The sequence below is a fragment of the Hyla sarda genome, chromosome 5 (assembly GCF_029499605.1).
Source record: "Hyla sarda isolate aHylSar1 chromosome 5, aHylSar1.hap1, whole genome shotgun sequence".
Classification (NCBI taxonomy): domain Eukaryota; kingdom Metazoa; phylum Chordata; class Amphibia; order Anura; family Hylidae; genus Hyla; species Hyla sarda.
In genome coordinates, this window is record NC_079193.1 from 75,812,728 (window position 1) to 75,830,181 (window position 17,454).

The 17,454-nt window shown below is 44.1% G+C and overlaps 1 protein-coding gene across 7 annotated transcripts in view; it reads right to left on the reverse strand.

The window, feature by feature from the left end:
- Nucleotides 1–1,648: 1,648 nt before the first annotated feature.
- Nucleotides 1,649–17,454, reverse strand: part of LOC130273250 (ATP-binding cassette sub-family B member 5-like) — a 192,478-nt gene continuing 176,672 nt past the window's right edge. For 3 of the 7 annotated variants that reach the window (XM_056519723.1, XM_056519724.1, XM_056519725.1), the window contains exons 25-29: nt 12,470–12,626; nt 6,309–6,506; nt 4,947–5,153; nt 4,625–4,771; nt 1,655–2,705 (exon numbers count right to left, since the gene is read on the reverse strand). In XM_056519723.1, the coding sequence (XP_056375698.1) occupies nt 2,508–2,705; nt 4,625–4,771; nt 4,947–5,153; nt 6,309–6,506; nt 12,470–12,626 (907 nt within the window). In that variant the 3' untranslated portion in view covers nt 1,655–2,507. Of the gene's footprint in view, nt 2,706–4,624; nt 4,772–4,946; nt 5,154–6,308; nt 6,507–12,469; nt 12,627–17,454 lie in introns of all 7 variants that reach the window. The other 4 variants (XM_056519727.1, XM_056519726.1, XM_056519729.1 and 1 more) reach the window with 3 other exon arrangements.

Sequence of the window (17,454 nt, forward strand, 5' to 3'; positions counted from 1 at the left end):
GCAGCGTCTCCCACTGTACATATAGGTTTTGTATATTAAGAGAATTGTACCTTAAATTGTTAGTCACATGTTTGTATCACATGGTCATTACCCAGAGAATCCCAAGTGACCAGGTGACCTCCCAAGTGACCTATGGGCTCATTGCACAGCCCCCCTATTTAACAAGGGGAGGAGCTGCAATCTCTCTCTTAGCTCATTGCTGCTTCTGCTTAGGTCCAGTGCAGTCAAGTGTTCGGGTGAGTTCACACGGAGTAATTCAAGAGGAATTTACTTGAGTAATTCCTCTTGAATTCTCCGCTCCAAATTAATTCATATCTCCTCTGCCCATTGACTTTAATGTTTTTTTTCGCTGTCCTGTTCACACTGTGGAAATTCTGCTAGCGGAATTCCGACGTTGAATTCCGTTCCGATTGAAGAATAAGCATGTTCATTCTTCAAGCGGAATCCGCTAGCAGAAATCAATAGAAGTCAATGGTAAAAAAAAATTCCGCCCAACATCGTATTTGTGCGGAATTTGCACGGAAATGGCTGAAAAACACTTCTTTCTCCCCATTTCCGTGCACAATTCCATGCAAATTGCGCGCGAATTTCACGCAAAAATAAAATTATTTTTTCCGCCCATAGATTTTTCCGCGTGAATTCCTCTTGATTTACTTCGTGTGAACGCACCCTTCCAGTGTTTGTGTCCAGCCATTGGAAGCCTCAAGTCTAAATTACTGCAGCCACCAGTCGGTCCTGAGTAAGTCAAGTCATCTGAATTGTCTTTCACCATCTCAAGTCAAGTCAAGTCATCTATAGTCACCATGGTCTGCATTATAGTCTGTCAAGTCACTGCAAGTCCCAGCAAGCCTGCGAGGTTTCCCTGTGCCATTGGCCACCTCTCTGGGATATTGGCTGAACTGGATAGCTGGTACCATCTGTCTTACCTCAGTAAAGCTACCGTTACCCTTAACCCGGCCTTGGACTCTTTATTGCGCCTGCCTAACCTAGGATTAGCAGTACTACCTTCGAGTGGTTAAAAGGACAAACCACTCCCTGGTCACAACAAGAAGGGGTTAATACCATCTACCCCTGGGGCCATAACATCTGCCCCCTTACACCTCACATCACACCCGTGGAGCACCACAGAAGTGTTAGGGCTTCCCCCAGGAAACAAAAAGAAATAGCTATTATAAAAAAAAAAAAATATAGAAATAAAACACTTGATTTTCTCCCAAAAATATATTGCAAATATATTGCTAAAGGACCCATCCTTGAAAACTCCTATAGATTCCTAGGAATCTGATGGTCATCATTTGAGAATCCCATTGCTGGCATAGTGCACTGCTGGGGAGGTAACAGAATAAACTCCTATATCAACAGATTTACACTAAGCTGAGCATTTCATTGGTTCCATTATATGTTATTTATGAAGTAATGGGTACAGTAATGCTATTGCAAAACATTCTGACCTAATGCCATAGCTCTAGCAATATCTTAACTTTTCGTTTTGCAATGAGTGTTACATATGGGGTGACGTCACCATCTGAAATCAACTAAGCAGAACATATGCAACATCATTTGCAAGTTTAAAAAAAAAGTTAGGAATTTTTGTACTACAGGAAAATTGAGAAAACATATCACTGAAGCACCTACACCTAAATATTACTTTTAAATATAATCCTATAAAATAAAGACTCCATATTAAAAACAACAGTACATTTATGACCTACTATCACCCATATTCATTGATCATTAAGAGCTGTAAAGGTGTAACAGCACAGTTACATAGCACCAATAACATTACAAAACACAAGGATCAGGGTACGGCTAAGCCAATGGACATATCACAACATTAAGATACAAGAAGTAGCCTATGTGAAACCAAGGTCCAAGTTATGAGTTCCCTCGTCCCAACACATTTCACCTGTGTTTTAATGGGATCCTCAGGGTACACATATCTGGGAACTAGACACCAAAGCAGTAAAATACATTTCAAAATGATGATCACATCAAATTAAAGACATCGTGCAGGACTACAATACTAGGACAAAACCTAAGACAATAATAAACAAACAGGCCTTTGATAGGGCCACTTACTGCGCCCTATGCATATGAAACAATTATAACTTTTCCAGTTTTTTTTTTTAACAGAAAAAAACAAAAAAAGACAGAGATCCATGTTCATGTTAATTTTGCTTAATAAAATATTTTAATTACCGTAAATTAGGCTTTGGAATAAGCTACTCTAGGGCAAAACTGTACAAAATAACATTGCAAAGATCATATGATGCAGTATATTTTCCTTCAGTGCTAAGCATTGGATTATAAATAATGCTGAATAATAAATGTGGCTTATTGATTAGTCTTTTTATTGCTACATTAGCTACAGAGCCACATTGCCAGTGTTAGTCTCCCTCCAGTCCACTTACAGTACACTATGTCTTCATAGTGTTGAAAAATAAAGGTTTCTTTACCAGTATCAAAGCAAGCTTTAAGGTTTCAAATCTTCTTTGTGTTTTAAGTCTTTACGTTATATTTTGTGCATTTACTAGATTGAAATAGGCTCCCCTGTTGGAGAGAAGCTCTTGATGTGTTCCTACTTCTATTACTCTTCCATTCTTTATGACAACTATAAGGTCTGCATTTTGGACTGTAGAAAGCCTGTGTGCAATCATGATGCAAGTCCTTCCTTTCCTTGCTTCATCAAGTGCTTGCTGTACAACCTGGATAGGAGAGCAGATTATTGTTTTAGTTAAATGAATGACTGTTATGCTGAACAACAACAAGAATATGATGATATAGTTGCTAATATTGTTTAAAGACATTATAAGACTGGTTTCCCATTGTTCATAATACAGTGGGTGAAATATGTATTGACCACGTCACCATTTTTCTCACTACATATATTTTGAAAGGTGCTATTGATGTAAAATCAAACATTCTATATTCTTCCCTTGGGTTTTTAACATCCAAGGTGCATTATCTTTCACTTATCCACATTAAAGGTCAGTTGCCAGAGTTCTGACTATTTTTCTAGTTTACCTAAATGATTTGCCATTTGTAGTATCTTTCCAGGAACATCAACCCTGTTACTAGCTTCCGCAAAAAGACCAAGACCTTACCATCAAGACCCTTCTGCAATATCACTAATATACATATTAAACAAAATGAGACAAGTCCAGGTTATCCCTTAAATTAAAGTTATTCCCTGTTCATAGAATTGGTGATTGGTGGGGTCCAACTGCTGGGAACCTTCCCTATCACCAGAACAGAGAAATGTCTGCCACAATGAAGGAAGTGTACTGCCTATGCACGTCTAGCACTTCAATATTTGCTTAAAGGGGTTATCCACCATAAGGTGATTTTAGTACGTACCTGGCAGGCAGTAATGGACATGCTTAGGAAGGATCTGCGCTTGTCTTGGGGCTAAATGGCTATGTTGTGAGATTATCATAACACTGTGGCTAGCTTTTTGTGAACTGGTATTTCCTGTTTGACTTTTCTTTTTTGACTACAAATCCCACAATTCCATTTTCCTCACTCCCACATATCAGCCACTCCACCCATTGAAACATAAATGAGCTGCATCCATTCAAAAGACCTGTGGTTTTCAATCAGGGTGCATACAGCTGTTGCATTAGTTGCAGATTGATCTCTCTCCCACCAAGCGATCCCTCCACCCATTGAAGCAGACAGGCTCCCTGTCATCAGCTGACTAGTGGGTCAGGTCTCGGCCGCATTGCAAGCTGGGAAAAATCTGAGACAACAGTCATTTTGTATGCTGATAAAAATAACTATTGGAGTGAAAATCACAGAAGAATTGTGAGAAAACCATCACACACAGGTACAGACACTATATTATGAACTACACTAACTTTACAGCCCCTGTAGAATAGTCAAAAATAAATTCCTAGAATACCCCTTAAAGGCTTCTTAACAAACATAGTCAGTGAATGTTGTATTGGTCACGAGTGTGCGGTGCACTCCCTTTATTGTGAGGAATATTTCTGTTCTGGTGATCAGTGGGGGTCCTAGCGGTGAGAACCACACTGATATCCTAGTTATCCCATATCCTGTATACAGGAAATAACTTTGAGTTGTGGAATAACCCCTTAAAGGGGTACTCTGCCCCTAGAAATCTTATCCCCTATCCAAAGGATAGGGGACAAGATGCCCGATTGCAAGGATACCACTGCTGGGGACCCCTGCGATCTCGGCTGCGGCACCATAGACATTTGGTGCACGGAGTGAACTTCGCTCCGTGCTGGATGAGTGGAGATGCAGGGCGGAGGCTCGTGACGTCACCGCCACATTCCCTCAATTCAAGTCTATGGGAGGGGGGTGTGATGTCCGTCACGCCCACTCCCATAGACTTGGATTGAGGGGGCGTGTCTGTGACGTCACGAGCTTCTGGCGCTGCACCCGACGCTCTAAACAAACGCCAGGTGCAGCAGGGGGATCGTGGGGGATAGGATAGGGAATAAGATGTCTTTGGATAGGGGATAAAATGTCTTTGGATAGGGGATAAGAGGTCTTTGGATAGGGGATAAGATGTCTAGTACTGTATGTACTAGATGTAATGTACTGCTTGTATATTTTTGGTAGTGAAGAAAAAAAGAATGTGATTATATACAAATTTCACCTTTTCACTCTCATTGTCCAACGCTGAGGTGGCTTCATCAAGCAGCAGAACTTTTGGAGAACGTATAAGTGCTCGGGCAATAGCGATTCTCTGCTTCTGACCCCCAGACAGCTGAGTGCCTTTACCGCCAACCGATGTGTTATATTTCTATGGGTTACAAACAATATTAGATATGATATGGCAAGAGGCGGAAGTCAGATCATCTGGAAAAGTATGAAATACAGCTAACATATCCCGATAACACAAGCAAGATAGGCAATGTTCAAAAACTAAATGATGAGGAGCAAAATTGTTATCATCATCAGAAATTCAGAATCTTTACCTCCGGCAGCTCTTCTATGAAGGAATGGATATTTGCAGCTTTCGCAGCTTGTTGTATCTCCTGCATAGACACTTTGCGAGAGTTGTCCCCATAAGCGATGTTCTCAGCAATACTGCAGTCAAAAAGCAATGGCTCTTGGGAAACAATTCCAATTTGTGATCGAAGCCATTGCAAATTCAAGTTTTTTATGTCAATGTTATCGAACAACTACAAATAAAAAAATATATACACGATTAGACCAAGAAAGCCGTGCAGTTATCAACGAAACCATGTTATCAGCTAAGAAATAAGAGATTTATCCTTGAAGTCTTTTTCAAGTCCTGGTTTTAGTCGGCGACAATTGCATGTTTTTAGTCAGCGATACTTGAGTTTTATGGAAAATCCTATGTTGTATGATAAATTTTACGCAACTACACTTAAGCAGAATCACCTCAGACAAAAAATATAACCCTAGAAACCAAGTTACCCTTCTTTAAACATTTTATTACTGTAACACTTAATGTTAATAAGGAATTCCATTGCTGTTGCTTCTTATAGAAACTATTACATTATCACATTCCTTATTGTGCATGGTCAGCAATGTTATCGGTCAAAATAAATGTTGTGCCAAAATGGCACATTATGGGGCACATCAAATCCCATTAAAAAAAATAAAAATAAACTTTTTACTACACAACTTTGGTAATGTTACAAATCACCAACAACTAAGCTGGTGGTGAAGTAATAAAAATATAGGCTGCAATCTCCTCCGCCGGGCCCCACCTTTTAAAGAGATGGTGTGCTGCAGACATCACGTGCTCCATTAATATCTATAGGAACAGTGGAGATGTCCAAGTGCAGTACTCTATATAAGAGAAGAGGCCTCATTTAGTATCTCACAGGGGTCTCTGCAGTTGTACCCCTCACTATCTGACACATATCCCCTATACTGTCTATAGGAGAGAAGCTGTCTTCACCCGACAGCAGTACATTTATGCTACAAATTTTGAGCAACAGAGAAAAGGTTGAGCAGTTACGTGATGTAGAAATGTATTTTCCTAATATTTTGTTGGATATAGATGGAAAATAGCATGTAGCGCACATGCAGGGTAGGTTGTATACATTTGAGTTTGAAAAAGTTATTTGTGTGTTTTCCTAGAGTCCTTTTTTTTTTTCTTCCCTGATAATAAAATTATTACCACTGTATAACTTCATCTACACAGCAGTCTAACACTAAATTTATGCAAATTGGCAGTTGTGCAAAAAAAAAAATTCACTAAATAAGACCAAAAGCTAGAAGAAAAAACACAACAACAAATCTCCCCCTAAGTATATTTGACTATTATAACTCACTGTAAAGATACTTATGCAAACTCTTCTTACCACAGCTCCTTGGCATGGGTCATAGAATCTCTGCAGAAGTTGGACTGAAGTACTTTTGCCACAACCACTGCTGCCCACAAATGCCACTGTTTGTCCACTGCATATGGTAACAGATAGATCTTGTAGGACGTGCACATCTGGACGTGATGGATATTTAAATGATATCTGGCGTAGTTCTATATTTCCTTCATAATTGTCCTAAGGTAAAAATAATAGAAACAAATTGCAGAAATGTATGTGGTTAAAAGATGACTGCATTAGACATTTCCTTTACTTTGAAGGGTCTCCTGGTGTGTTAACATGTTGATCACAGAGAGTCCATTGCTGAAAGCACTTGCACTGAACTGTAATCTTGGAATCTGGGGACAAGCGCTCAGTGTTACATCCACAGGGATTACAGATGCTGCGGTGGGAGCAAATCCCCTATTGCACTGGGCGATGTGCGGGCAAAGGCCAGTGATTTTAAAGCAGGTCAGAATGACTCAATCAGTCGATGAATAAGCGTTTGCTTAGTTTCACAGGACCATGTCGCCCTGTTTGGCTGATAATCACCCCGTGTAATAGGGCTCTTACTCATAGTTTTAGAATACAATGTACATTGCAGGGGGTAGAGTAGTGAGGTTTGTAGTCTAGAAGTCATGTAGCACTGGTTTCCGCTGAAGGCCTACTAAAAGTCCAGTAGATGCAGAAGAGCACTTGTTCACCTTATGTCTTCTGAACAACATTCTCTAACTCTCAGAGACAGATTATGGTTTTTGGAGCTGTCCATTCAGCGTGAACTGGTAGCAACTTGTGGGGGTAATTATACTTTACAATGCCTTTTTGCACACCTAAGCCACGCCTAACTAACATCTGCTCGCCGACAGCCACTATCCAATTCAGCAGCAGAAGACCAAATACCAGGATATTGGGGAAGGCGTCAGAGGTGCAGATGGTCTTCAAACCTGTCCCTGGTGCAGTCAAGAGTTCACTTGCATATTGCAAGATTGTGCCATTTCATGAAAAGCTGAATGGATTGAAGTAAGGAATACATAGTATTACTCAGGATCACACACACTTACCCCCTGTACATTCAGGTTAGTGCGGTTGATCCATCAGTCAGTTTTCCTTTAGGCTAGGTTTCCACTTGTTTTTTTTACTGGCGTTTTTTTTTCCACCAAAAACGCCAGAAAAACTGCCAAGATTTTCCCAGCATTTTTTCTGGCGTTTATGCCTTTGAGTGAAAATTTAAAAAATTAGCTGGGTACCAAAAAAATTAAAATAAAATAAAATGCAATAGGGATGGAAACATTTTTATTGAACGCAATTTTTCTTTTTTATAACAAAATTTTAATACATTTTTAAACAGGAATCAATTTATGTGGGCGGGCAGGGGACTAAAAATGTAGCCAACAATAATAAAAATGTAGAAAGGGGCAAATGTGCTTAATAAAGTGTGTGTGTTTTTAACTTTTTTTCTTAATTTTTTTAGGTAGTAGTACTACTACTACTCCGAGCATGGAACACACTGTGACACCCGATGCGAACCTCCTATCTATTGCAGAGATGCGGAGCGGCTCTATACAGCCGCCCGCATCTCTGCTCTGTACTCCGGCCAGCCAGTGATGTGAATAGAATTCACATCACTCATTCATATTTTCCGCCCAGAGTGGGGATTGGCCGGTTGGTGGCAGCCAATCACAGCTCTCAGAGGGAAATATGAATGAGTGAGTTGCCGGCCAAAGTACAGAGCAGAGATGCGGAGCGCAGGAAAAATTTGCTCCGCATCTCAGGTATGAAGGACGATCGCATCGCGTGTCGGGAGTAACACCTGCTGTGCTCTGTCCTTAACTGCAGGTACTACTGCTCCCAACATGGAGCATACTCAGCTCCATGCTGGGAGCTGTAGTACCTGCATTAATAGATAGATCTGTCTATTAATGAAGGTACTACAGCTCCCAGCATGGAGCAGAGTGTGCTCCATGTTGGCAGCAGTAGTACCTGAAGTTAAAGTGCAACTGTCACGGAATTTAACCCCCATAAACTAGCCCCATGATGACAAAGTTGTTAGAAATTAAAGTTCAAGCATACCTTTTGATGTTTTGTAGCAGATTTAATCAGGCTAAATGCTTTTTATGAATGTCAGCAACAGTCGGATATCCCCTGTGTGTCAGCGCTGGGACCGCTGTGTGATTGATACACAGGTCCCAGCGCATAGGCCCCTTATTCTTATATGTGGGTGGCGAGTTTTCTACTGTAAAAGAATAAACAGTGCCTGTTCTCCTGTGCACATCGGTGATACGATGCAGGCGGGTACCTCTCACAGTAAGCGCTCGCTCCTGATGGGCGGCATAATGCAGTAGCGGAACGAGCTGGCCGCATGCATTGCATCACCGCTGTGTACTCTAGGAAGACAGGAGAACGGGTAGTCGGCTCCTTCCGGTCCTGCATTACGCAGCGCATAGGGCCTTAGGGACCGAGCGCTTGCTGTGGTCACCTGCATCGCATCACTGCTGGGTATAGGACACTGTTTATGCGCCACCCCCATATAAGAAGAATATGGGGCCTATGCGCTGGGATCTGTGTGTCAATCACACAGCGGTCCCAGCACTGACATACAGGGGATATCCGACTGTTGCTGATTTTAATAAAAAGCATTTTTTTAACCTGATTAAAGCTGCTAGAAAGCAGCAAAAGGCATGCTGGAACTGTAATTTCTAACAACTTTGTCATCCTAGGGCTAGTTTATGGGGGTTAAAATCCATGACAGTTGCGCTTTAAGGAAAGATCACCCCGGGTGTCACTTCTGACACCCGTTGCGATCCTGTATAATGTATAGATGCGGGCTGCCACGCGGCTGCTCTTCTATGGTCCCCTGCACTGACGTATATACACACCTATTCATATTTCCCACAGAGAGTTATGATTGGCTTGTACCAGAAGTGACACCCGTGGCGATCTGTCAATAAGTACATGTACTACTTACTACTCCCATCATGGAACAGTGTGTTCCATGCTAAGAGTAGTAGTACTACCTAAAAAAAATGGGGAAAAAAAAGAAAAAAAAGTGGAAAAAGTTAAAAACACACACACACACACACTTTATTCAACACATTATTAAAATACATTATTAATAAAAAGTTTAAACAAAATTTGTTATAACAAATATATTATTTTTACATTTAAATGGCCCCTTTCTAAATTTTTATTATTGTCGGCAACATTTTTAGTTCCCTGCCCGCCCACATAAATTGATCCCTGTTTAAAAATTAATAAAAATTGTGTTATAAAAAAGAAAAATGTCGTTAAATACAATTTTTCCATCACTACTGTATCTTTTTTTTTAATAAATTTTTCTTTTAATTGTACCCTACGAAATTTTAATAAAAAAGGTATCTCTGGGTGTGGTCAAAGGGGAACCATGTATCATATATGGTGGGGTTGTCCGGTGGTGGTGGGCCTTTGGACGACTGTATTAGATCTTTTAGGCTCCCTTTTGGGTACTTATGTGTCACGTACCCCGGCTTTTTGCTTGCTTGGTACTAAGCCACAGAGAATGACCTTTGGTCACTTTCGTCTAGCTCAATTTATCTTGATGGCTACTAGAATTTATATAGCATCGCAATGGAAAAAACCCTCCATAGACTTTGAGAAGGTAGTGGATAGAGTTAACCTCATTATGCTTAACGAAAAGTTATCTGCTATTAGAGATGATGCTGTGTCCTCCTTTGATCGTTTGTGGGAACCGTGGTTATCTTCAGCCCATTGTCCTAATGTCCTCTGCAGTTTTTCGCTTTATTGATCTCCGTGTTGAGGGGTGGGAGGGACTCTATTGTTCATTGTCGGGGATGACCAGCCGTCAAACACCTTATACCTTTTTTCTGCCACTATGATTTTGTGCTGCTTATCATTGTGTTGTTTATGTCTAATGCATCACTTGTACCAATTGTTACTTTGTTTAAGGCCTAACTGGGCCGTTGGTTCCTTTTCATTATTTCCATGCTTTTCCTTACATGTTATCTGTAAGCCTATCAATAAAGCATCTTTGTTTGACTCTTAAAAAGGTATCTCCATCACTTTTTGGATCGCTAAAGTCAAAAAAAGAATAAAAACTGCCTGCAAAAACACCAAAGTTAAAACCTACATGGCGTTTTTTTTGTCGTTTTTTCACTCCAACTGACTTCTATGGGAGGAAAAGACCAAGATTTTCCCGTAAAAAGGCCAAAGTCTCAACAAGATGTGGTTTTTGAAAAACTTCCAAAATAGCAGAAAAACGTCTAAAAGATTAAGAAAAACACCAAACTGAAAAACGCCAAGTGGATATGGCATTTTGCAGTTCCCTATTGACTTGCAGCTAACATCTGGCCGCAGCGTTTTTTTCACAAAAAAAATGCCATGTGGCAGAATGGGTGTTTTTATTGGCGTTTTTGCAAAAAAAACAAAAACAAAAAAAAAAAACAAGTGGAAACCTAGCCTTAAAGGGGATCTGTCATCAGTGTAACCCGCACTAACCTGTTGGTACAGGCTCGTAATGTGGGTGACACTGATAACGTTACTTACCTATCCCTGATCCGGGGTCCTGTTTACCTGGTATCCTCCTTATTCAGGCAGCAGGCTTAGTGCACAGGCAGGGCACCAGGAGCATGCTGCAAGTGGGCTTAAAGGGGTACATCTTATCCCCTATCCAAAGGATGATAGATCGCCGGGGTCCCGCTGCTGGGGACCCCCGGCATCGCCGCGAGTTCGCTCTGTGCGTAATGACGGGCGATACACGGGATGGAGTAGCGTGATGTCATGGCTCCGCCCCTCGTGACATCACGGCCCACCCCCTTAATGCAAGTCTATGGCAGGGGGCGTGACGACCACCACGCCCCCTCCCATAGACTTGTATTGAGGGGGCGGGCCATGACATCACCAGGGGCGGAGCCGTGCCATAATGATGCTCCGGCCCCTGTATTGCTCGTCATTATGCGCAGCGCGAACTCGCTCTGTGCAGTAATGATAGCGCGGTGCCACAGTAGCGATCCCAGGGGTCCCCAGCAGCGGGACCCCCCGGAGATCTGACATCTTATCCCCTATCCATGGATGTCTAAGGGCGGAGTACCCCTTTAAAGAAGCAGCGGTGACGTCAGTGTGCTGCCCAGGGAAGAAGGTTAACAGGTGAATGGGGATACAGATCGGGGATAGGTAAGTATCATTATCAGTGTCACCTGCACTACCAGCCTGTACCAACAGGTTAGTACCACTAATGACAGATTCCCTTTAATTACTTTCCTATTATAGATGGAAGCAAAAAACTTAAAGGGGTATTCCAGGAAAAAAACATTTTTTATATCAACTGGCTCCAGAAAGTTAAACAGATTTATAAATAACTTCTCTTAAAAAATCTTAATCCTTCCAATAATTATCAGCTGCTGAAGTCGAGTTGTTCTTTTCTGTCTGGCAACAGTGCTCTCTGCTGACATTTCTGCTTGTCTCGGGAACTGCACAGAGTAGAAAAGGTTTGCTATGGGGATTTTCTTCTACTCTGGACAGTTCCCAAGACAGGTGTCATCAGAGAGCACTTAGACAGAAAAGAACAACTCAACTTCAGCAGCTCGTAAGTACTGAAAGGATTAAGATTTTTTAATAGAAGTCATTTACAAATCTGTTTAACTTTCTGGAGCCAGTTGATATACAAAAAAAAGTTTTTCCTGGATAACCCCTTTAAGTAGTATAAACCCACAAAATACCTGGGATATGGAGACACTCTAATGACCCAGAAGCTAGCTGTTTGTTTTTATTTTGTTACTTTAAATATATGTAGTTTTTCAGCCTTTTTTGATACAATAACTTTAGTTATATGTTAATAAAATGTTGATCCTTTACATATTTTATTAAATATGTTTCTATAATGAGTAAAATTCTACACTGGTTTTTTTTTTAGGATTATACATGCTGTAACATTGTGTAGTATTAAATATCGGCTGGCAAACAAGAATGTGACCTGGCACTTCTGAATGTGTTCTGTATCTTGGAGATAAAATCCTTTGGCATTAAGTAGTGATATATTTTTAGCTGGACTAGCTCAGAGCTCATCAACTTTTCTCTTCTGATACATCACATACTGTACAGTCATCCAAATGTAACAATGTAGTGTGAGAGTATGAAATAAATATGTGAAAAATATAAAAAATGCTTACAGGTTTTTGTCCTTGTAAACTGTAGCTGTCAATAGCCGGATGTCTATTAAACAAAGCAAAAAGATGGGCAGCTGCAGATTTGGCTTTAGCATAGTCAGGAGCAAAGGATAAAGTTTGGCCCACTGCAACGGCTCCATAAGTTAAAATGACAAATACCCTGCGGAGAAAATAAAGCATTAAGGGTTCCACAGTGGACTGTAATAATTCAATATATATGCAACCATTTTTGATGGGAGTCAATTTAACTAGATGAAATAGGGAAGGGCAGGCCATAACGGCCCTTAACTCCAATCCTAATGCCTAATGTACCAATGGTACACTGTCCGACAATTCTTTAACAAGCAATGGGACCCGCCAGGGCTGCCCACTCTCCCCTCTCATATTTATTCTCTACATAGAGCTGCTGGCGTTAGCTCTTAGGGCAGACAGCTTGCTTAAAGGGTTTCTCCGGCGCTAAGATGCTTGATCACAGGGATCCTGCCGCTGGGGACCCCCGAGATCTTGCACGCAGCACCCGTTACAATCAGTGCCCGGAGTGTGCTCGCTCCGGATCTGATTACTGGCGATCACAGGGCCGGAGCATTGTGACGTCTCGGCCCCGCCCCCATGTGATGTAACGCTCCGCCCCCTCAATGCAAGCCTATGGGAGGGGGCGTGACAGCTGCCACCAATTCTACTTTGTAATGACGTCAGTCATTTTACCCAAAAATGTACGTTGAAACAAAAAATAAATAATTGTGAGACAAAATAGAAAAAAAAACACCATTTTGTAACTTTTGGGGGCTTCAGTTTCTACGCAGTACATTTTAGGGTAAACATGACACCTTCTCTTTCTTCTGTAGGTCCACACGATTAAAATGATACCCTACTTATATAGGTTTGATTTTGTTGTACTTCTGGAAAAAAAGAAGATTTTTTAACACTTACTGTAAAATCTCTTTCTCGAAGGATCCATTGGGGGACACAGACCGTGGGTGTATGCTGCTGTCTCTAGGAGGTATGACACTATGGCAACAAAAAAAGTCGGCTACTACTAGCAGGATATACCCGCTCCAGGCCCTGAGCTAATCAGTTTTAGTACCAGAGCAATAGGAGAGGACCGACAGGTCAAGCAAAAAACACGAACTGTTCGAGAACCAGAAGAAAAAATATAACTGAACACACCCTCGGACAGAAAACCAAAGAGAAACCCAAAGGGCGGGAGCTGTGTCCCCCAATGGATCCTTCGAGAAAGAGATTTTACGATAAGTGTTAAAAAAATCTCCTTTTCTCTATCGGCTCCATTGGGGGACACAGACCGTGGGACGTACCAAAGCCGTCCCTTGGGTGGGCAGATAATCAGTTAGGCAGACGGCTGTGCCTGCAGCACTTTACGGCCCAGACTAGTATCAGCTAATGCGAAGGTATGAACCCGGTAGAACCTCGAGAAAGTGTGCAAAGACGACCAAGTAGCCGCCTTGCAAATCTGCGAGGCCGAGGCCTTGTTCTGGAGAGCCCAGGATGCCCCAACAGAACAGGTTGAATGAGCCACAACCCTGAAGGGAGGAACCTTCCCCTACAGCGATAGGCTTCCGAAATGGCAGACCGGATCCACCGAGAAATGGTGGCCTTGGAAGCAGGTGGTCCCTTGCGACGACCTTCCGTAAGGACGAAAAAGGAATCGCACTGACGAAACGAAGAAGTGATAGAGAGGTAACAGCTAACAGCCCGAACCACATCCAGTTTGTGGAGTAAATGCTACTTAGGATGAGAAGTAGCGGGACAAAAGGACGGAAGAAAAATGTCCTCATTGAGATGAAAGGCCGAAACAACCTTAGGCAAAAAGGAAGGATCTGGCCGGAAGACAACCTTGTCCTGATGAAGCACCAGAAACGGAGAATGGCAGGAGAGAGCTGCCAATTCAGACACTCTCTAAATGGAGGTGATAGCAACAAGAAATGCCACTTTCCAAGAAACGAGGCGCAGGGACACCTCCCTAAGGGGTTCAAAAGGTTCACCTTGGAGGACCCCCAGAACCAGATTCAAGGTGACTGATAAGGAGGGGCAGCATGCGCCACTCCTTGAAGAAAGGTCCGGACATGAGAATTAGAAGCCAGAGGACGCTGGAAAAGAATGGAAAGGGCCGAAACCTGACCCTTAAGGGAACTGAGAGACAGAGAGGAGAGAAGACAGGGAACAGAAAAAGTAACAGGAGACAAAACCTGAGCCTCACACCAACGAAAATAAGACCGCCAAGTACGGTGGTAAATTTTTGCCGAGGACGGCTTACGAGCCCTGAGCATGGTGCGAATGACTTGGGAAGAGAAACCGCGGGCTCTCAAAACCGCGGCCTCAAACGCCACGCCGTCAAATGCAGCAACTGTAAATTGGGGTGGCAAAGAGGACCCTGAGACAGCAGGTCCGAATGAAGTGGAAGGCGTAGTGGAGTGTCGTCCAGGAGCCTGACCACGTCGGCGTACCTCGACCTTCGGGCCCAATCCGGAGCTATCAGTATGGCGGGAACGTCCTCCGCTTTGAGCTTCCTCAGAACCCTGGGAAGGAGCGGAAGGGGAGGAAACAGATAGGGCAGAGCAAACCCCGTCCAAGGAATCACTAGGGCGTTCACAGTTAGCGGCAGGGCGTCCCGGGACTTCGCCACAAATGGAAGGATCTTCCGTTTGTGCCGAGACGCGAAGAGGTCCACGTCTGGAATGTCCCAGAGGTTGCAGATCTGCGCGAAGACCTACGGATGCAGGGACCACTCGCCGGGGTCGGCTGTGGACCGACTGAGGAAGTCCGCTTCCCAGTTGAGCACACCCGGAATGTGAATCGCCGAAATGGCCGGAACCTTGTTTTCCGCCCAGATGAGAATCTTCGTTACCTCGGTCATGGCTGCCGAGCTGTGAGTGCCGCCTTGCCGATTTATGTATGCCACGGCCGCGGAAGGGGCGGGACTGAAGCAGGGACTCCCAAAGAAGAAGGCAAAGAAGAATTGCCCTCAGTTCCAAGATGTTTATCGGAAGAAGGGCTTCCCGGGGAGACCAGAGGCCTTGAACCGTCCAGTCCCTGAACACACCGCCCCAGCCTGACATACTGTAATCCGTTGTAACCACCTGCCAGTGGAGGGGAAGAAATGATCGCCCCTGAAGAAGAAAGGGGGAGCGGAGCCACCAGAGCAGAGACTGACGGATCCGAAGAGGGAGAGCAATCTTGCGATCGAGAGACAGAGGAGATCTGTCCCATTGAGAGAGAATCACCAGTTAAAGGGGACGGTATTGAAACTGGGCAAAGGGTACGGCCTCCATGGCCGCTACCATCCGACCCAAGACTTCCATGCAAACGCGGATGGAAACTGGGACCTGGGCCCGAAGGGAGCGGACTCCTGACAGGAGAGTCAGACGTTTGTCCGGCGGAAGGCAAATCCGGGCAGAGGCCCTGTTGAATTGAAGTGCCAGGAAGATCAGAGACTGGGTGGGAGACTTGTCCCTGTTGACCATCCACCCGAAGCGATCCAGGGTCTGGAGGGTGAGATCCACATTCTCCAGGGTCTGGACTCTGGTGGGAGCCTTGATGAGAAGGTCATCTAGGTAAGGGATCACTGAGACTCCTCTCGACCGCAACAGGGCTATCACTGGCGCAAGGATCTTGGTAAAGACCCGAGGAGCAGTGGCCAGACCAAAGGGGAGGGCTATGAATTGAAAATGCCCCTCCAGAATCGCAAAACGGATGTACCGTTGATGGCCGAGAAATATTGGAACATGGAGGTAGGCATCTTTGATGTCCACCGAAGAAAGAAATTCCCCTTGTTCCATGGATGCCACTACCGAACGGAGGGATTCCATTCGGAAGTGGCGGATGAGAAGATGACGGTTGAGACGCTTGAGGTCCAGGATTGGCCGCACCGAACCACCCTTCTTGGGACCACAAAAAGATTGGAATAGAAACCCTGAAAACGTTCCCTTGGAGGAACGGGGACAATAACTCCCTGGAGAAGCAGGGACCGAAGAGCCTCTTGAAACTGCTTCGCCAGAGAAGGAGACCGGGGAGCCCGGGACTGAAAAAACGATCCCTCGGGAGGGAGGCAAACTCGATTCGGTATCCGTTGGACACCACGTCCCTGACCCAAGAGTCCTGAATGTGTGAGGTCCAGAGGTCTCGAAAAAATAAGAGACGACCTCCCACCCAAGAAAAATCTGCGGGTGGGGGCATCACTTCATGCAGAAGTGGGTTTGCGGTTGCCAGATTTGGCCGCAAAACGGCCGGAACGGTTGGTTCTTGTCCCGCGAAGGCGTCTGCCCCGAACCCTTATGGGGGCCAAAAGTCCGAAAGGACCGAAAGGAAGAGGACTTCCTCTGGAAAGTAGAGCGAGCCTTTTTTTAGGCAACAAGGAACTCTTACCCCCCGTCGCCTCAGAGATAATCTCGTCAAGGCGCTTGCCAAAAAGACGGGCACCAGTAAAAGGAAGCTTGGTGAGAGACCTTTTGGAAGCGGCATCTGCATCCCAAGCCTTAAGCCACATGGAACGGCGGAGGGCCGCCAGGTGACCCACAGCAAAGCAGCACAATGGGCTGACTGCATAGAAGCTGTGCACAGAACCAAAGCAGACAGATCCTCTGGGGGGGGGGGGGGGGGGATCCCGCCTGGATACCCTGATAGAGTTTTAAGCACCACACCGATAGGGCTTTGGACACCTAAGCTGAGGCGAAGGTGGGAAGCAGAGAAGAGCCTGCTGCTTCAGAGGCAAACTTCACTAAAGACTCCACCTTCTTGTCCGTCGAGTCCTTGAAAGCAGCCGCGGCAGCGGCAGTGTAGTAGCGCCAGCGGCAGTGTAGTAGCCTTAGAGAGGCGGGAAATTGGTGGATCCACCGAGGGAGGGGAAACCACCTTAGAGACAAGGTCCTTGTCGAATGGGTAACGAACCTGAACCTTCTTCATTCCCGGGAACCACTAGTCTGGATGTTTCCATGCAGATTCCAGAAGGGTGCCAAATTCAGAGTGAGAGCTGA